This window comes from Durio zibethinus, chromosome 9 (assembly GCF_047325235.1).
Source record: "Durio zibethinus cultivar Kanyao isolate XHJ-2024 chromosome 9, ASM4732523v1, whole genome shotgun sequence".
In the NCBI taxonomy this organism is placed as follows: Eukaryota; Viridiplantae; Streptophyta; class Magnoliopsida; order Malvales; family Malvaceae; genus Durio; species Durio zibethinus.
Window position 1 is genome coordinate 27,313,453 of NC_143170.1, and position 20,634 is coordinate 27,334,086.

The 20,634-nt window shown below is 33.7% G+C and overlaps 4 protein-coding genes and 1 long non-coding RNA gene across 9 annotated transcripts; 3 read left to right on the plus strand and 2 right to left on the minus strand.

Annotated features, from left to right (window-relative positions):
• Positions 1-2,377: 2,377 nt before the first annotated feature.
• Positions 2,378-4,207, plus strand: LOC149516921 (uncharacterized). Of its 3 annotated transcripts, none has more exons than XM_089766082.1 (2): positions 2,378-2,394; positions 3,637-4,207. In XM_089766082.1, the coding sequence occupies exon 2, from the start codon at positions 3,645-3,647 to the stop codon at positions 4,065-4,067; it is 423 nt and encodes a 140-aa protein (XP_089622208.1). In that variant the 5' UTR covers positions 2,378-2,394; positions 3,637-3,644; the 3' UTR covers positions 4,068-4,207. The 3 variants fall into 3 exon arrangements, with proteins under 3 accessions (XP_089622208.1, XP_089622207.1, XP_089622206.1); XM_089766081.1 differs by lacking the exon at positions 2,378-2,394 and adding an exon at positions 3,250-3,387; XM_089766080.1 differs by lacking the exon at positions 2,378-2,394 and adding an exon at positions 3,253-3,387 and having other exon boundaries at positions 3,602-4,207.
• Positions 4,208-4,621: 414 nt separating this feature from the next.
• On the minus strand, positions 4,622-7,987 carry LOC111313800 (protein ROOT INITIATION DEFECTIVE 3-like). Its single transcript, XM_089765235.1, has 7 exons — positions 7,790-7,987; positions 6,919-7,032; positions 6,501-6,634; positions 6,237-6,381; positions 5,630-5,756; positions 5,198-5,427; positions 4,622-4,946 (listed from the first exon to the last, which is right to left on the minus strand). Exons 1-7 carry the CDS (start codon positions 7,985-7,987, stop codon positions 4,746-4,748), a joined length of 1,149 nt encoding a protein of 382 aa, XP_089621361.1. The 3' UTR covers positions 4,622-4,745.
• A 3,407-nt stretch (positions 7,988-11,394) lies between these two features.
• LOC111313809 (uncharacterized) lies at positions 11,395-12,077 on the plus strand. Its single transcript, XM_022914586.2, has one exon. The coding sequence runs from the start codon at positions 11,538-11,540 to the stop codon at positions 11,958-11,960; it is 423 nt and encodes a 140-aa protein (XP_022770321.2). The 5' UTR covers positions 11,395-11,537; the 3' UTR covers positions 11,961-12,077.
• A 1,690-nt stretch (positions 12,078-13,767) lies between these two features.
• LOC111317896 (uridine/cytidine kinase UKL1, chloroplastic-like) lies at positions 13,768-17,871 on the plus strand. 3 transcript variants are annotated; one of them, XR_016345318.1, is made up of 14 exons: positions 13,768-14,014; positions 14,375-14,466; positions 14,655-14,724; positions 14,825-14,943; positions 15,214-15,310; positions 15,662-15,741; positions 16,024-16,218; positions 16,358-16,441; positions 16,542-16,602; positions 16,976-17,036; positions 17,131-17,224; positions 17,320-17,357; positions 17,463-17,545; positions 17,639-17,871. XR_016345318.1 is itself a non-coding variant. In XM_089766079.1 (14 exons), exons 1-14 carry the CDS (start codon positions 13,888-13,890, stop codon positions 17,807-17,809), a joined length of 1,353 nt encoding a protein of 450 aa, XP_089622205.1. In that variant the 5' UTR covers positions 13,771-13,887; the 3' UTR covers positions 17,810-17,871. The 3 variants fall into 3 exon arrangements, 2 of the variants coding, with proteins under 2 accessions (XP_089622205.1, XP_022776150.1); XM_089766079.1 differs by having other exon boundaries at positions 13,771-14,014; positions 16,078-16,218; positions 17,320-17,392; XM_022920415.2 differs by having other exon boundaries at positions 13,772-14,014; positions 17,320-17,392.
• Positions 15,561-16,151, minus strand: LOC111313817 (uncharacterized). Its single transcript, XR_002693061.2, has 3 exons — positions 16,012-16,151; positions 15,814-15,913; positions 15,561-15,700 (listed from the first exon to the last, which is right to left on the minus strand). It is a non-coding gene; the product is annotated as an uncharacterized LOC111313817 (long non-coding RNA).
• Positions 17,872-20,634: the final 2,763 nt, after the last annotated feature.

Genomic DNA, 20,634 nt, shown 5'->3' on the forward strand with positions numbered 1-20,634 from the left:
GAAAGGGTGCACAAGGGTTTGAGTTTGTGTTTGTTTGGGTTGAGAATACTCTATAGGACTAAAGGAGATTGAGAGTGTCTTATAAGTATTGATTGTTGAGTGAGGTTGATGATTTGATGTAAGTTTGTAATTCTCTACAACTAGTGGATCTTGTTTCTTATCCGTGGATGTATGTTAGTTGGATCGAATCACGTTAAATTGTTGTCTCTTGTGTATTTGGTTTATTGTTTGATTTTGCTTCCGCTGGTGTGATTGGATTGGAGGCTTTTAGCCCAACAAATGGTATCAGAGCTGTGGTGTTCCCCAACAAGTGGTATCAGAGCTGAAGGTTCAAAACGTAAGAAAAGTTGAAGATTCAAGATGTGGAAAGAGCCAAAGGTTCGAGACATGGAAGAGTTGTCAGTTCGAGATATGGGAAGAGCTTGGTTTAAGACATGGGAAGAAATAAGCTTAGAGGAGCTCAATTCAAGAGTTTGAGTTCAAGTTTTGAAGATTGAGGATTAGTTTGTATGAAGTGTGAAGACACAAGAGAAGAGAAGATGATTGTAAGACTTCCATTGCAGGTGGAGCCAAGCATGTCTAGCATAGAGACAGATGATTGATGAAATTTGAGTCAAGGTGGAGATTGTTGAGAATATTGACTCAAATCCATAAGAGATTTGTTTGAGATTTGTTAGAGATTTGTTAGAGATTTGTTCAAGATTTGTCAGATATTACTTGATGGACAAGAAGACTTGCAAAAGAAGAATTTTAAGAGAAAGAGGATTCTTAATAGGTAAGTTTGACTTGCAAGAGAAGAATTCTAAAATGAAAGGAATTCTTAATAGGCAAGTTTGACTTACAGGAGAAGAATTCTAAGAGGAGAGGGATTCTTAATGGGCAAGTTTGTATGGTTATAAATAGGTGAAGTTTCTACAGGGTTAGGTATGAGAAAAAGATGTAAGAGAGTTGTAGGGTTTTGTGAGATAGACACCCCATAGGAGTATTAGGGCTCTACGTCTTATGGGTGTGTATGTTTGTTTGTGAGTGGATTAGAGAAGATTTATGGGTGTGTATGTTTGTTTGTGAGTGGATTAGAGGAGATTGAGAGGGTCCACATAGGTATGGTGTATGGGAGCATATGGGTATGTGTTTGGTTATGTTGAAAGGGTGCACAAGGGTTTGAGTTTGTGTTTGTTTGGGTTGAGAATACTCTATAGGACTAAAGGAGATTGAGAGTGTCTTATAAGTATTGATTGTTGAGTGAGGTTGATGATTTGATGTAAGTTTGTAATTCTCTACAACTAGTGGATCTTGTTTCTTATCCGTGGATGTATGTTAGTTGGATCGAATCACGTTAAATTGTTGTCTCTTGTGTATTTGGTTTATTGTTTGATTTTGCTTCCGCTGGTGTGATTGGATTGGAGGCTTTTAGCTCAACAAATGGTATCAGAGCTGTGGTGTTCCCCAACAAGTGGTATCAGAGCTGAAGGTTCAAAATGTAAGAAAAGTTGAAGATTCAAGATGTGAAAAGAGCCAAAGGTTCGAGACATGGAAGAGTTGTCAGTTCGAGATATGGGAAGAGCTTGGTTTAAGACATAGGAAGAAATAAGCTTAGAGGAGCTCAATTCAAGAGTTTGAGTTTAAGTTTTGAAGATTGAGGATTAGTTTGTATGAAGTGTGAAGACACAAGAGAAGAGAAGATGATTGTAAGACTTCCATTGCAGGTGGAGCCAAGCATGTCTAGCATAGAGACAGATGATTGATGGATTTGAGTCAAGGTGGAGATTGTTGAGAATATTGACTCAAATCCATAAGAGATTTGTTAGAGATTTGTTCGAGATTTGTCAGATATTACTTAATGGACAAGAAGACTTGCAAAAGAAGAATTTCAAGAGAAAGAGGATTCTTAATAGGTAAGTTTGACTTGCAAGAGAAGAATTCTAAAAGGAAAAAAATTCTTAATAGGCAAGTTTGACTTACAGAAGAAGAATTCTAAGAGGAGAGGGATTCTTAATAGGCAAGTTTGTATGGTTATAAATAGGTGAAGTCTCTACAGGGTTAGGTATGAGAAAAAGATGTAAAAGAGTTGTAGGGTTTTGTGGGATAGACACCCCATAAAAGTATTGGGGCTTTACGTCTTATGGGTGTGTATGTTTGTTTGTGAGTGGACTAGAGGAGATTGTGAGGGTCCACATAGGTATGATGTATGAGAGCATATGGGTATGTATTTGGTTATGTTGAAAGAGTGCACAAGGGTTTAGGTTTATGTTTGTTTGGGTTGAGAATACTTTATAAGACTAGAAGAGATTGAGAGTGTCTTATGAGTATTGATTATTGAGTGAGATTAATGATTTGATGTATGTTTGTAATTCTCTACAACTAGTGGATCTTTTTTCTCATCCGTAGATATAGGTCAGTTAGACCGAATCACGTTAAATTATTATCTCTTGTGTGTTTGATTTATTGTTTGATTTCGCTTTCACTGGTGTAATTGGATTTGAGGCTTTTAACCAAACATTTTGATGATTATATAAAATAATTGAATCAAGTTTGGGATTTTCTTTTTGTAAATTCTTTCTTTCTCCGTGTAAACGTGCACAAATTGACATTGAGATGCATAAATGTCTAGTAAAGAACATTAATCTCATTTTTTAACCCCACTTGCCAACTATTTTGTCACCACGACTCAATCACTCATGACATCAAACTCGCCCCGACGAAGTTTCTTTTTTAGTTTTTCCTTCAACCAACCAAATACACGCAATTCTCAATATATATCACAATATTTACTAAAATATAATTAAATTTGGATTGAAAATAAAGAAAAGTTCGTTTTGACCGTTAAATTAAATAGTTTTTTATATTTTTTTTATTGGCACTTTAAAATAAGATGCATTGAATACAAAATTTAATTATTAATTTATATTAATTTTATTCATATTTTAAACAATAATTATTTTAATATAAGTATATTATTATTTATAAAAATCATTATTATATAAAAAATTATAATTATTTGAATAAAAATTTATGAATATTCATTTATTATAAATATATCTTTTAAAATTTTATTATATTTTAAATGCATAATCGAGTTTAGAAAAACATTTCTCACGCTTCAAAATTATTTTTTTTTTTATTATTTATTCTCTTATATTTCTTTTCTCTAATACGTTTGAACTTGTCTGTAACGTCTCTATTTCGTCCTGGCTTCTTTTTGAGATGCCGTTTACGTGAAAACTGATAAACCAATAATTTCAACTTAATTATTTCCCGTTTTGTCATCTTCTTCTTCATCGTTTGAACACTTTTTCTTGATTTTCACAAATTCACAGCACTTTCTTCTTCATATCATAGATAAGTCGGTTCATGACCGCAGGCAGTCGAGGGACACGGCTTTGACAGGTGCTTGAAATCTTATCTCTATATATAAAATTTCGACTACCCATTTCTGCAGATACAAAGCCTGCAATCTTTGCGTATTCCCCAAGCTTTAATTTCCTTCCTTGTTCTTGTATTATATATAACCATATCTTTTCCATGCAAAAGAAGAGAATTACTGTTTGAATCCAAAACTTTCCATTGTTTCCGATCACCCAAGCTTTTTTTTCTGTGACAGTTCTTTTTTCTTGAGGTTGCCTGATATATTTGCAGTGTGAAATATGATGAGAAGTGAAGAATATGAACGAGTTCTTCGATATTTCGACAAAGATGGAGATGGGAAAATTTCAGCGGCAGAGTTAAGCCATAGACTAGGCCAGATGGGTGGAGAGCTACTGTTAAATGAAGCAAAAGATGCAGTGGAAGCATTGGACTCGAACGGGGATGGGTTGTTGGATTTGGAGGATCTAATAGGGTTGATGGAAGAAGGAGGAGAAGAAGAAAAGTTGAAGGATTTGAGAGAAGCTTTTGGGATGTATGATGTTAATGGATGTGGGTTCATCACACCTGAAGGACTCAAGAGAATGCTCAGCAAACTTGGGGAGTCAAAGTCAATTGATGACTGTAAGGTGATGATCAAGCAATTTGACCTCAATGGAGATGGTGTTCTCAGCTTTGACGAATTCAAAGTTATGATGCAGTGATTTTTTTTTTCTTTTTACCCTCTTCATTGCTTTCATTTTCTGATGATCAATTTGTTCTTTGGGATTCATCATCATTGCACTATATATATATTCTTGTAATTATTTATTATTGTTTACTAGTTAAATTACTGAATTTCTTACATTCTTCTCCATTTTCTCTTGTCTTGGAAAGATTAAAACAAACCAGCTTTTTTCTAATATTTTGCTATCATTAATGAAAGTTAAGCCTCTATGAAACTTTGTACCATATATTGTTCTACTTCTTCCTTTGTTTGGTGAGTTAGAAATGAAGGTTTTTGAAGGTGAAATTCGTAAAAAAAATTTTATTAAGAATCATCCAATAAAAATATTAATAAAAGATCTAAATTGATAGATCATCTTATATCTCCCTCTTCTCCAGGAAGAAAGTTTCAGGTTTGTTGCTTGATTAGCAGCTTCCTCTTGCTCAAATTGAGGTTCAGCCGAAAGGAAAGATGCAAAAAAGATATTCTTGCATAACATTGAAGATATCAGCAGCAGCAAATCCATTTGACATAATAGCAATAGTAATATCTTATAATGTCCTGAGGAGAAAAAAGATAGATGAAAGAAAGTTCAAAATTCAACATCCTCATTAATTTTTTTAAGCCGAGAAGTGAGCCTGTGGACTGAGATTGCTCCTATAGTATTCCTGGATTTTCAGTCTGGAGTGTGTCTCTTTTTCTTTGGAGGCGACTCTGCTTCATGAGGGCATAGCCATCTGCATTGCATCATGTCCAGCAAACGAGACTGCAAATGCTTATTCATTTCCATTACATACTTTGTCATGCTTGTAACCCACATTCGATCGTCTATGCTCTTCTCCAGTTTCATTTGCATCATTGCTGGTGTTTGTTCTCGCTGCCCAAGAATCCAAAACAACATGATGATCAAATCTACCACAGTCCACACAACATATATTTCGGTAATTTCCACAACTAGTAACAGAATATCAAGTAACTACGCTTTTGTGACTTTTATTGTTCCTTGCATAAGGGGCAAAGATGCATCTAAAATTCTACAGATTAAATGCTGCACTTATATTGTTATGCGCCAAAATAAACCACGCTTGAGAGAGAGAGAGGGAGAGGGAGAGGGAGAGGGAGAGAGACCTCTGAATCAAATATTAAGTGGTCTAGCAAATTGTTTCCCTGGAAATTGGTTGCAGTTTGCTTGTTGAGGCAAGCCGACAAAGAGAGCAAAGGAACCATTCCCTTGCCCGAGTTGGAAGGCTGAGGATACTTTTGGAGCAAAGAAACACGAAACTGATTGGGAACTCTTCGATGGTTTGACATCGAAAACAATGCAGACTGATTAATCACTACCATATTAGTCACTGCACCTGTTCACAATTGAAACTAACATTAGAGCTGAAAAAATTTCATTTCTTTATTCTGTCATCTGGATTTGTACCAAAGCTGAACAGTGAAAATGTGACATTTTTGTTGTTGTTTTTCTATTCTGCTTTTTTATTGCAAAACTGAATAAAAACCACATCAAAAGAGAGGAGAATCCGTCAGGAAATGAAATGTAGTAATATTTACCTTTCTTATGGTTGAATCTTCTGATAACCACCCTGTTGATTGTATCCCAAAGGCAGAAGGTGAAATCCTCCGATGCAGATATCAAACCAAATCCACTGAAAGTCAATGTAGTTATAGATCCACTGCAAATAATATTGGATTATTTAAGTCTCTTCATAGGATGTCATATGTACATGCAAATACTTGGGCAAAATGCAGTGATGATTACTACAAGAACAACTTTAATGCCAAATCAACAGAAGCCTTCTACAAATTTCAGTCTCCATGAGAATTTAAGAAATTTCAAGCACCATACGTTACGCATTACTTGTGTCCTTTTAGCTAAAATGCTTGATCTTCAGTAGTGACGAGAGGATCCCCAACTAGTCCGAGATCAAGCACATTAACAAATATTTTAACGTCTACTCTACCAGAAAACAGTAGCTGCTCTACCGGATGATGAGTGATTGCTGTTATTGATGTTGGATAAACATGAGTTTGTAAAAGCCTTCCTGAAACTAGGTCCTAAACCTGCTAATAAGCAACGCGTCGCCCTTGCATAAGAAAAGTTGCAACACAGAAGATATAATCAAGTGAAGTGTGAGCAGTAATGCAGTTTTTAACAGACCTTGCATGTTCCATCCAGAGAGCTTGATACGAAAATGGAACGTGCACCAGCTGACATAGTCACTAAACCAGTTATGGAAGATCTGTGTTCTGATGAGTAATGTAGCAAAGGAGGTAAACTTACCGAATCTTCCACATCTAGCAAACTTTAATCAAATTGGTCAGATTGAGGCATCTATGATTAATTTTCTAGTTTAATCAAATAAATTTGGTTGGAGTCAGGAGCAAAGGGGAAAGGAATCAACAGAAAATTTTTAGTGTTTACCTAATCATAGACCAAACACAGATTATTCCAGCAGTAGAAGCACAAATAAGAAGCGAATCATCATCAGAAAAGACCATACACTTCAAAGACTTATGATGAGCACGCCATGTTCTTAGCAATCTTCCGTTAGCAACCTTATCGGTTTCATCATATCAGAAAAATGCTTGGATGGTGTTCTTTTATGCTAAATGAAGTTGATCCACTAGCTGTTCGATTTTAGCACCAAATTTTGAATGATTGATGCCACATACAAACAACTACAACTACAACTACAACATTTTAATATAGCCTAGATGACTTTGTTGTTTAAGGCATTATAGCTGCTGAAATAAAAATTCCCTAAAAGGAATTCATCAGATGAAATGTGGGATTGATGGTTCTTTTTTGCCCTTATGGACAAGAGGAGAGTGGTACTTACATCCCAGAGATAAGCATTCCCGGAAGAAGCTCCACCTGCAATATATATGCCATCCTTTGTGCAAGAAAGGGGGAAAATAGCCTCCATTGTGTAGCTTCGGAGTGGTGATTGAGGCTGAAGATATGAGGGGACAAAAGTATGTCACACGGAGCTTCTTATATGATATGACAGTTGCTTTTTGAGGATATACAACTGCTTATAACTACGACATAAAAAGTGAAATACAAAAATCATTCAGAATGGGCACAACAAATCCCTCTAATGGCTTATAAATTAGCAATACGTTCTGGCTTTGTTTACTGGCAATCTTCAGAATATCAGCTGCCTTCACAATTCACATTTCCAACAACAAAGAATTATATATGTACAAAATTGAAATAACAGAAACAATGTCAAAATCAATTTCATGATTCTTTTAGGTAGAGTAGAGGGGATTAAGAAGAATCAGGAAAAACAAGGGAAAGGTGGAGTTATTCAACTAGGAGCGGGATTAATAATAGGAAAGGATATCCGCCAAGACCCGCGTGGCCTGTTCATAGAGTGCTGGACTCTTGGTTCTAATGATTACGTTCAAATTCTAACAAGCTAACTACCAACAAAACGAACAGAAAAGGGTATCCAAATGCGATCATGAGTGAAGTTTGCTTTGAAATCAAACTGATATAAAGGTTTGCCAAATCAAAATTGATATTAAAATGTACAAAAACAAAGGCATTAATGATGAATCAAAATCACCCATTGAAGAAACAAATTCCCATATCCAAAACACTACTATAATTAAGCAAAAATCATGACAATGACCAAATCAAAAATGGATTTAAAGTTCAGCTTGTCATTACCTTATTCAAAGGCCAAATAAAGATAGACCCACCACCAAATGAACCATGCCTGTTACTTTGAGAAGCAACAAGGAACTGGTTCCTAAACACAACAGCCCATGAGGAGCAGCAGCACAGGTGGGAATATGAAGAAGTTGCTCCCCGGTTTTCATGTCCCATATAGTTATCCCAACTCCCGTACTCCTATCACTACAAACCACCAAAGCCTCTTCATTCTTGCCCATCTCCATCAATAAGAATAACTGACAGACACAAATGTATATATATACATATATATAGTTGGCAAATATCAAAGGTTTGCAATTGCATGTCAGATGAGAATGACGCTTGGCTAAAGAAGTTTGTGAAAGGCGACAAAGTTAGTTAGGGGACAATTTTTTGCTCCTTCCTGAAAAGAAGTTGCATTTATGCAGGTGTTGTTCATGCAACAACTGATGTGTCATTTATAAAAATAAAATAAAAAATAAAAACAAAAAACAACTAATATGTCGGTTCAGTTGTATCTAAATCAAAATTAAAAAAAATATAAGAATAAGAGTATAATACATATTTTTTAACAAATGAGATAAAAGAAAAAATTATAAAAGTTAAAAATTATAAATATCAAAATTTGAACATCATATGTTGAATATCATCATGACTATATAAACAACTGAATTAAATCTTTAAGTTTATACAATATTTTTAATTAATAAAATATATTCAAAATCTGAATTTAGTTTTTCCTCTTATTTTAATTTGATAGTTTTTAATCCATCTACTTCAATTTTAATAAATGTAAACTCATATTTTTATTAAAAATTAATTTAAAAACAAATGATAAATATTTATTATTTATTTTTTGTCATGTGATTTTTTTATGACGCGTATGTCAATTTAATTTTTTTTATTACACGGCACACATTAACACAAAAAAAAACTTTTATTTTCAATGAAAATATTAAAAAAATATATATATTTTTTTTTTTGCTAAAGAATATTTGTTTAGAATATAAATTATTAATTATTAATTAAAATAAAATATAAATTTTTTAAACTAATGTGTGTTGTTAGCGTTAAATTGATTTTTATTTTTAAATGATAAAATATTAGTTAATAACTTGATTAAACATTTTGAAAAAAATTTTTAATACAAAATTTTTAACATATTTAATTTACCTATTAAATAAAACAACTTTATACAATGAAAAAAATTATTGGAATTAGGATTTGGACTTCATACTTATTAAATATTATTTTTTAAAAATAATTATATAAAATGTTTTCATTTAAACAGTTCCTATAAGATATCTTAGGATCCGAACCACGTACATATGAATGGTTAGAGGTGATAATGGTTTGGTTCGGATCAAATTTGATTTAATTTTAAAATTTAAAATTTGATCCAAATCCAAATTGAACCTTCATTAGATCCAATCAAATCAAACCGAATTTTATTGATTCGGTTTGATTCAATTTATCGGTTTTTAATTTTTAATTTTTATATATTATTTTAATGTAAAATTTTAATATATTTAAGTAGATTTTGATATAAAATTATTTTTTATTTTATAAAAATTAAAATATATATAAAAACTAAAATATATATATAATTCGGTTCATTTATTTTTGGTTTTTTACCTCTCGGTCCGAACCTAATATATATATTTAATATCCAACTTTAATCCAAATCAAATAACAAAAAAACTGATCCAATCCGAATCAAATACCACAATTTCGAATCAATTTTTGAATTTTTCATTTTTTTTTCTCACCCATGTGCGTAGCAATAAAGACTCGTTTACTTATTATATTTTCTTTAAAAGATAATATTATTATTATGCCTTTAGCCCATGTAATAACTTCTCTGTTTCCTGTTTACTGGTCTGCTAGTTCATATGGTAGTGTCTAACAATCATATTTTTATAACAGACTGAGGTATAATATGTTCTTTGAAGGTGTCTTATAATTTTAAATGATAAAGAGTCAGTTATAGATGCCGGTTTTCTTTTATATACAAATAATGTAATATTTGTTTTATTTGGATGATATAGTCTAACCCCTTTTCTCAGGATTGATGAGAAAACCTGGTGATCTATGGGACTTACCTATGGTGGCTGTTGAATCTCCGGGCTCTGCAATGTTGGTCACAATAACACTTGATTTTTGGCGCAACTTTCTTGGACCTATTGTTTCACGAGCAAATACAAGACAATGCATTCAACCAGGACTGCCATGGTTTGCAGGAAGTGCAAACGTAGTTTCACAAAACCAACGTGCAAAATAGGACAACTCCTGGTTCAAATCCTCGTACGAGTAGGGGACAGTGCTCGAGTCCTGGATTTTGTGGTTAATGTTCATTAGTTGCGGTGATTGGTAGATGCATATCTGATCCCTGCTGGATATGTGATTAGTTGATGAACTGATTCAGTGATATGTTTATGTGCCATTCATGGTGTATTTGCAAGAAAATTGTGAACTCGAAAACAATCTGAGTTCATTGTAATGGAAGTTCTGCAAACTTGTTGCCTAAATCAATCTAAGCTTATTGTCTTAATGCCTTTTGCTTGTTTTTAAAATAGTTTTTCCATATCTGGAGAGGCTAATTTTAATACTCAAGAATTTATTAAATATTATTTTTTGATGATTATATAAAACAATTGAATCAGATTTTTTGTTTGTAAACTCTTTCTTTCTCCATGAAAACGCGCACAAGTTGACATTGAGATGCATGAAGGGTAAAGATTATTAAAGTCATTTTTCAACCCCACTTGTTAGCTATTTTGTCATCATGACTCAATCACTCATAAGACTAAACTCGTCTGAAGAAATTTTCTTCTCAGTTTTTCCTTCAACCGACCAAATACACGCAATTCTTAATATATGTCGAAAATTTTACTAAACTATAATTAAATTTGGATAGGATAAAAAAAGAAGTTCGTTTTGACCGTTAAATTAAATAGTATTCTATGTATATTTTGTTGGTAGTTTATAGTACGATGCATTCTATGTTAAATATAAAATTTTAATTATTGATGAAAAATTTTAAATTTTATATTAATTTTATTTATATTTTAAATAATTATATTAGAATAAAAATAATTATTATATGATAAATAATCATAACTATTTAAATATAAATAGATTATTTTTCATAAAAATTATGATTATACAAAAAATCATAATCATTTACATAAAAAATTATATCTATTCATTTATTATAAATAGATATTTCATTATAATTATTTATAAAAAATATTTTTCACATCTTAAAACTAAAATTTTTTTAATTATTTTTATTCTCTTATTTATGTTTTCTAACGCATTTAAACTTATTGTCCCTAGTGTCTCTATCCTGCCTTCCTTTTGAGAGCTGTTTACGTGAAAACTGAGAAACTAATAATTTCAACTTATTTCCCATTTTGTCATCTTCTTCTTCATCGTTTGAACACTTGATTTTTCACAAATTCGCAGCACTTTCTTCTTCATATCATAGATAAGTCGGTTCATGACTGCAGGCAGTCGAGGGACACGGCTTTGACAGGTGCTTGAAATCTTATCTCTATATATAAAATTTCGACTACCCATTTCTGCAGATCCAAAGCCTGCAATCTTTGATTATTCCCCAAGCTTTAATTTCTTTCTTTGTTCTTGCATATATATATAACCAAATTTTTTCCATGCAAAAGGAGAGAATTACCGTTTGAATCCAAAACTTTCCATTGTTTCCAATCACCCAAGCTGTTTTTTTGTGACAGTTCTTTTTTCTTGAGGTTGCCTGATAGATTTGCAGTGTGAAATATGATGAGAAGTGAAGAATATGAACGCATTCTTCGATATTTCGACAAAGATGGAGATGGGAAAATTTCAGCGGCAGAGTTAAGCCATAGACTAGGCCAGATGGGTGGAGAGCTACCGTTAAATGAAGCTGAAGTTGCAGTGGAAGGATTGGACTCGAACGAGGATGGATTGTTGGATTTGGAAGATCTAATAGGGTTGATGGAAGAAAGAGGAAAAGAAGAAAAGTTGAAGGATTTGAGAGAAGCTTTTGGGATGTATGATGTTAATGGATGTGGATTCATCACACCTCAAGGACTCAAGAGAATGCTCAGCAAACTTGGGGAGTCAAAGTCAATTGATGATTGTAAGGTGATGATCAAGCAATTTGACCTCAATGGAGACGGTGTTCTCAGCTTTGACGAATTCAGAGTTATGATGCAGTGATTTTTTTTTTCTTTTTACCCTTTTCATTGCTTTGCATTTTGATGATCACAATTTGTTCTTTGGGATTCATCATCATTGCAATATATATAAATATATATATTTATATTCTTGAAATTATTTATGATTGTTTACTAGTTAAATTACTGAATTTCTTACATTCTTTTCTCCATTTTCTCTTGTCCTGGAAAGATTTAATCAAACCAGCTTTTTTCTAATAATTTGCTAGCATTAATGAAGGTTAAGCCTAAATATGTCTCAAATCCGCCAATGACAAACAGAAAGCAGGTCAAAAACCAAACCATGCTGCGGGTTTGCCAAAGCTTTCAATGTCAAACAACTGTAATTGATGTAGGTTTTTCAGAGGAATAATCTTTTATTCTTCCAAATTGGGCAGCTGGGTAAAATCCAAAATTGCTTTTGCCCTTGTTTCTTTCTTCAACTGCGGTAAACTTCCAGACTAAGAAATGAAGTTACCTAGTGGCCAATAGGGTCATCAGTTTCAAATCTCAGCCTTTCCACTGCGGAACCAATGACAAGTTCCCAGAACATAGGTATGCATCGATGAAAATCATTGTTGAATGCTTTTGGTTCATGAAGTAAAATTTGTATTTCATTTCAACTATGATTTTTTTTTTTTTGGTGAAGCAAAGATGGTCCAAGTACAAAGTCAAGGCACATCCATTAGTAATCCCAACCAAGAACCTGCACCAGCAGAGGAGAAAAAAGAACTTTTGAAGCTCTTTGAGGATCCCTTTTGGAGTGATCTACTAGTTCAACATCATAATGTTCTACCAATCTGCAGGGCGAAAGACAAGTCAAAATCTAAGGAGAAAAACAGACACACACAGGCACAGATACTCGCTAGCTGTTGCTTCTCAAGGTCTTGGAGTGACCAAATGCCCACTGGTGATGAAGAATAACCAACCCTTTCAATCTATTTCTAATCTTCTGGTTCACTTGCACACAAGCAGTGTAAAATTGGAGGCTTATTTTTTTGTAAAAGGAGAATTGATCATAGGTCCCTGATATAAGCCATGGATTAGATAAAAACTTTGTAAATTTGAGAAATTGATTTGTTATACCTAAGTGGCCAGGTCAGTTAATTGCCACATTTATCATGACTTACGGCCGTTCAATTAATCACATCATCACTTATGAGGTATAAAAGGTTGGATGAGAGTAACAGATTTACTACACTACCCCTTTCTGCTTCTCCTCCTCTCGCACACAATTATTAACTTGTGCATTGAAAAGTGCCCATAGCCTCAATTCCAAGGCCCATGATCTTCTCCTTTTTGACAGATCTGATACGGTCACCAGCCCATCCTCAACCGTCAACAAGCTCTTTATGCACCAGATCGAAAGTGGCATCAACACAATTAATATTGACATTCCACTTGAAATGCAAATTGAAGACATCTTCAACAGAATATTACAGGACAACTCTACGTATCACCCTGTCTGGCTAACATTGGATAGTACTGTTAGACTAGAACAAATATTTTTTACCACCAAAACTTCGAAATTCTTATCTTGGAACATTGTTTTTGTTAATGGTTTCATTCCATGTGAAAAGTCCCATGGAATAAAGTATTGGAATTGAAAGAATAAAATTAACACCATACTTCAACCTCGTAATCATATAAGCATATTTGCATAAATGAATTCACTTTAATGGAAATCAAAGCATCAAGCATATTGCTCTCCAAAAGAGTTTATGGTAAGAGGAACTAGCGTAAACCGATTGCTCAATATCAAGCATTTATGCCTGCCGTCGAATCTTTCTAAAAATCCCTGAAGCATCCGCTTGCGCCCTACGCCGTGATCACGTTAAAACATGAGATGCTTTGTCAATAGCAAAATCCCAAGATAAGTTTCATTTTCGGATAAAAAACAGAAAGCCGAAATCAAGACGCCGTCTTCAATCATGGATCACGTAATGCAAGCAGCCTCCGGCGCTCATTTCTCAGGTTTGCGGCCTGAAAGTTTCCATTCGGCTAAGAGTGCACCACAGCTGGTTGAACATAATGCTCCCAAACAACCTTTCCTTATTGGTATATTTATTAACTAATCCTAACGCTTGAATTGATTATATTTTTCTCTTTTTTTTTTTTTTCCTGTTTTCTGGTTTTGTTTTCAATGCATGAATGTTTGGTACATTTGGCTGCTGAGAAAACAAGGGAAACAAGTGGACAACTTTCAGTTTTTAGAAGACAAATGAACTTAAACAGTGTAACCAAGAGCGAGGCTGATTCAAATTAAAGCCTTCAGTTTGATTCTCCTGCATCTTCTCATTAGCCAAACAAATCACCAGGAGAAATGTGAATGGTGGATGTGGGGGGAATCTTTCTTCTTTTTTTTTTTTTATTTTTTGTTTCAATTTATTAATTGTTTTTTTAAAAAACTGATCTCAGGGGTCTCAGGAGGAAGTGCATCAGGCAAAACAACTGTGTGCGACAAGATCATACAGCAACTTCATGACCATAGAGTTGTACTTGTCAATCAGGTTTCAAACGAAATCTGTGGCTCAAGTACAGAAGCTTAAATTGACATTAGAGTTGGTTACTAGGGTCTGAAAAAACAGCCAAGCCAGTGCCAAACCCATCCTCAGTCACATTCTAGTTTCTAGGATTTATTTAAAGATTGAGAAACAAATATTAGAAAGGTTAATCCTTTGCATGTTAAATATTTTAGGATTCATTCTACCGCGGATTAACAGATGAGGAAGAGAAATGTGCGCATGAATTTAATTTTGATCATCCTGGTAAGTTACTAAACATTGATTCAACAGATTGTCTTCTTGTTCTTGTACTGAAATGTGTACATGAATTTGTACCTAAGTCTCTTGGTGGTTTTTTCTATAGATGCATTCGACACAGAACAACTGTTGGAATGTATTTTCAAGCTTAAATCTGGTCAATCTGTTCATGTTCCAATATATGATTTCAAGAAGCATCGGCCTCGCTCTGACAGTTTCAGACAGGTAATCCATATATCATGCTCAAATATATTTGGCTTGTGAAATGCCCAGATGTTAGGATTCTTGTATTTCCCATGGATGTAAATTGTAATAGTTGCAGTTTAACTTATGCTAGCTAGTTCATGTCTCAATTACACCATATCCAACTATTTTCTTGACTGTCAAGTCATTGAATCAGTATTAGTTTTTTTGGTGACTCAATTTTGGTATGCAGAGGCCTTATTTTGGTTTTTTTTTTTTTTTTTTTGCCTTTCTGATGGCTAATTTTGTCAGGTCAATGCATCAGATGTGATAATTTTGGAGGGGATATTGGTACTTCATGATCAACGCGTTCGTGAATTGATGAACATGAAGATCTTTGTTGATGCTGGTCTCTTTTTTTCTTTCAAATCAAAACTTTAGCATTGTTAAATTTTATTGGCTGATCTTTCATATTTGCCTGTCAGGCTGTCAGGTATCACGGCAAAATGAAATAGCTAAAACATAAACAAATTCCTGAAGATTAGCCAGAGAAACTTTTCATGAACTATGCCTGTGGCGGGCAACTAATAAATCTGATTTCATCTGTTCAGTTCTATTAAAGTAGATTTCTCAATCCTGCTGAATTCAAGTGCTCAAAGACTCATGCATAATCTGCATAATCTTCTTTCTTATGAATTTCAGCGTATTCTGGTCTTCTTCTCTGTTTCACAATCCCTTGTTGATCTTATGCTTCATGTAGATGCTGATGTGAGGCTTGCCCGCAGAATAAATCGTGACACTGTTGAGAGGGGCAGAACTTTACAATCTGTTCTTGAACAGGCAAGCATGTATTCTATTATGAATTTAAGACATTGGAAGTTGAAAATGGTAAGAAACTGGAGTCTAGCTCACTTAGTTTATGCAGAGGTGGCATTAAGTAGGTCTGGATTTCAAATCCTAACACCTGCAACCACTTCTCCAATTCCCAGGTTGGGAGCAGCATCGGAAATTCCTAGGGAAAAAAACTTATGAACCAAATATATAGTAGCTCACAAAATAAACTAAGAGAACCAAATCCTGATGGACAATCAAAGCCTTTAAGTAATTTACTTGATTGTGCAGTATGGTAAGTTTGTGAAACCAGCTTTTGATGATTTTATTCTGCCATCGAAAAAGTTCGCTGATGTTATCATACCCCGGGGTGGTGAGAATCATGTAGCAATTGATTTGATTGTGCAACATATTCGTACAAAGCTTGGTCAGCACAATCTCTGCAAAATATATCAAAATGTGAATGTGATTCAATCAACATTCCAGGTATTGATCATAAACAAAGCCATATCATATCATCATTGGTATCATTGATGTCGCATTTTCATGCTTCTTGAGTGCACTAAAAATGATGCTTCATCATATGTTTTTACTGCTTTTATCTAATGCTTCAACATCCTTACAGATCAGAGGCATGCACACTCTTATTCGTGACAGACAAATAAATAAACACGATTTTGTTTTTTATTCAGACCGGCTAATACGACTGGTATGTTATGCTATTCCATTGCAGTATGTCAGAAGAAAATATTTGTTCCATTTTGTATCAGAAATTCTAAGCATGAGGATCTGAATTGTAAATATTTCAGGTGGTAGAGCATGGACTTGGATACCTGCCATTCACTGAGAAACAAGTGATCACTCCTACAGGTAATGATTGAATGAAACAAGCGTAGTTTGACTTTTTTTTTTTTTTTTGCGTATAAGTTTAAGGTGAGGGGAAGCTCTTCGTTCCAGAATCCGGTCGAATCATTGGCAGATCACCCTTTAAAAGGGATTGTTGGTAACTAAATTCCAACTTGAATCTTACAAGCGAAATATTCGACTCTTACCAACTCAACCAACCGTGATTGGCATTCAACTTGCTATCTGGGCTTGAAACCCTAAAAGCTTAGAGTAATATTTTATTCCCATCTTTATTGGCTAGCCACATAATGCTAGCAGGAAAACTGCAATTCTTTTTTATATTGCAATACTAAACCTGGGTTTCAAATATGTTTATATGTTTATTATGCTGTCTCAGGATCTGTATACGCTGGAGTTGAATTCTGCAAGAAACTGTGTGGAGTATCCATTGTTCGAAGGTGAGGCAAAATTCCAGTTTTATGTTATCTGAATTTCTCTCCAAGATGTTGATTTATTATACTTCATTTCCTTAATTCAAGCTACGGTTTGCAGTGGTGAAAGCATGGAGAATGCACTGAGAGCTTGCTGCAAAGGGATCAGAATTGGGAAAATCCTCATCCACCGCGGAGGTGATGATGGAAAACAGGTGACCTTTATCTGTAGAATTGGAATTCATCCATACTTTCCCCTTGCTTTCAGAAACCATTCTTACGGGAACTTAGCATCTGCCATTTTGGACAGCTGATATATGAGAAGCTACCCAAAGACATTTCTCAAAGGCATGTACTGCTTTTGGATCCTGTTCTGGCAACAGGTAAAGCAAACTGTCTGATCCCATCTTTAGAGAAAAGGGTGACAAAAGGAGGCTTTTCCATCTTTTTCAGGTAACTCTGCCAAGCAGGCAATTCAACTTCTCCTGGAGAAGGATGTTCCAGAGTCGAAGATAATATTTCTTAACCTCATCTCTGTGAGTTTCCTTGGGTTCTGGCTTTCATGATTTTGGGATTTTAACCTTAAAAAATATGTATTAATGGAAGTGTTACAACCAACTAATTTTCAGGCGCCAGAGGGAATACATCGTGTATGCAAACATTTCCCGTCTGTAAAAATTGTGACATCGGAGATAGATATTGCATTGAGTGATGAATTCCGAGTTATACCAGGGATGGGTGAGTTTGGTGATCGATACTTTGGCACCGATGATTTTTCGTTGCCAATTCAAGATGATTGACTGTTGTAATTAATATTTTTATATCTATATAATGACATAGTATAGATTTTTAAGAATTAAAAGTTCTAAAATATAATTTATTTTAATTTATTGTTAAGGACTTGTCAATTTTTATATTTACTAAGGATGTGATAATTCGTGATTCACTTACAGTATATTAAATTTATACATTATAACAAATATAAATTCATTTTGAAATTTGACATGTATGTCAATAAGAAAATTTTTTTTTATCATTTTTCCCTCTTCTAAATAAGTCCTATTATACAAGGACTGGAATATAGGAAAATTTTATCTATTATTTTTTTATTACAATATAATTGTCTAATTACAACAAAAAAAATTAAAATTATGTAAAAATCGATATGAGCTCTATAACAAACCCTACACAATTTATATTATTATAGACTAATTATAACATAATGATTATAGATGATATACTCTCATTGAAATAAAATTATACAACAACACACTAAGCCTTATATCTCGTATTCTGAAGCCGACTTTATAAAAAACCAAATAAAGGAATCATGTTAAGTTGTAGTTCGAATTTTCTTGCGCAATTTATTTTAATTAATGACAACATTTTCATCTAATTCCTTAATCATCATATCGTTTTTTATTATTCGCTTCCATGTCTTTTGCGGTCTACCTCTAGCGATTTTGATCTCTCCTAGATTTAGAGACTTAATTCTTCTAACCAGTGCATAACTAATCTTACGTTTCACATGTTCAAACCATTACAAACGACATTCTCTTATCTTCTTTTCAATTCGAACTACACCTAATTTTTCTCAAATCTCTTCATTTTTTATTTCATCTCTTCTAGTCTTACCACACATCCACCTAAACATCATCTATGCTACGTTTATTTTCTTCTCATGTTGTTTCTTAACAGCCTAACACTCGGTTTCATATAGCAATACAAGTCTTACAGTTATTTTATACAACTTTGCTTTCAACTTTAAAGACATGTTGCGATCACATAATACACCGAATGCACTTCGCCATCTCACCCATCTTGCTTGAATCCTATGCTTGACATCCATTTCTATCTTAGTATCACTCAGAATAATTGATCCCAAATATTGAAACTGGTTATTTTATACAACTTTGCTTTTAACTTTAAAGACATGTTGCGATCACACAATACACCTAACGCACTTCGTCATCTCACCCATTCTGCTTGAATCCTATGCTTGACATCCATTTCTATCTTAGTATCACTCTGAATAATTGATCCCAAATATTGAAATTGGTTATTCTTTGGTACTACCTCACCATCAAACTTAGTCACCCTAACACTAGCTTCCCTATGATTACTAAATTTGCATTCCATATATTCAATTTTAGATCTACTCAATTTAAAACTTCGAAACTTCAATGTACTTTATAATTCTAATTTCGCATTAAGGGCATCACTAGTTTTAGAAACTAAGAGTATATCGTCGACAAATAACATACATCATGGTCCCTTATCTTAGATATGTCTAGTGAGCTCAACCATAACTAATGCAAAAAGAAATGGACTCGATGATGAGCCTTGATGTAATCATGAGGTAATGGGGAAGCTACTTGTCATGCCTCCAACCGTCCTCACATTCATTACCATTACTTCATACATATCTTTTAACTATATTGATGTACTTTAAAAGGACTTCTTATTTTATTAAGGGCCACCAAAGCACCTTTCGAAAAGATTGATCATATGCTTTCTCGAAGTCGATAAATACCATATATAGATATTTCTTTCTCACTCAAAAACCCTCCAATAAAAGCCTTAAAAGATGGCTCGCCTCTATTGTGGAACATCTTCGCATAAACACAAACTGGTTTTTAAATAGTGACCTCATGTCATAACCTACATTCAATTACTCTCTGCCAAAGTTTCATAGTATGGCTTATAAGTTTTATTCATCGATAGTTCGAACACTTGTATATCACCTTTAATCTTATATAAATGCACAAGAGTGCTTTTCCTCCATTATTCTAACATCTTTTGAGCATGCCAAATTTTATTGAAAAGATTCGTCAACCATCTTATCCCTATTTCACCCAAGCATGTACAAACTTCAATATAGATTTCATCTGATCCTACATCTTTATTTACTCCCATCCTTCTCAAAGCCTCTTTAATCTCACAGCTTTTAATATTATGCTTAAACACATGATTCACATCCTAAAAAGATACCCCCTATATCATGCTTTAAACTTTTATTAAAGAGACTATCAAAATAATCTCTCCCATCTCTTCTTAATCTCTTCATCCTTCATTAAAACTCTTCTGACATAGTCTTTGATGCATCTAACATCATTAAGATCCCTACTCTTCTTATCCTTCATCTTAGCAATTTTGAACAGTTCTTTTTCTCCATCTTTTGTCTCTAGATTTTTATATTACTCCTCATGGATCCTACTCTTTGAATCTTGAATAGCCTTCTTGGTTTTATTTTTTGTTGTCTTATACTTCAAATAACTTTCATCATCACTATTGTTTCATAAATTCCTATAACACTCCCGCTTAGTTTTAATTGTCATCTTCACATCATTGTTTCACCACCAAGATTCCTTTCCTAATGGTGCACTACCCTTAGATTCGCCAAGTGTCTCTTTAACAACCTTTAAATTTCGATTGTAATATTTTTCCACAACACTTCTACATCCTCATCAAACTTCCACTTAATTTCTTTTAGTAGTCTATCCCTAAATGCTACCATTTTGTCTCCCTTCAAGTTCCACCACTTAATACGTGATTCATGACTCTAATGTCTCTTCTTTAACCTCCTAAGGTCGAATAAATCGAGTACTAACAGTCTATGTTGTAT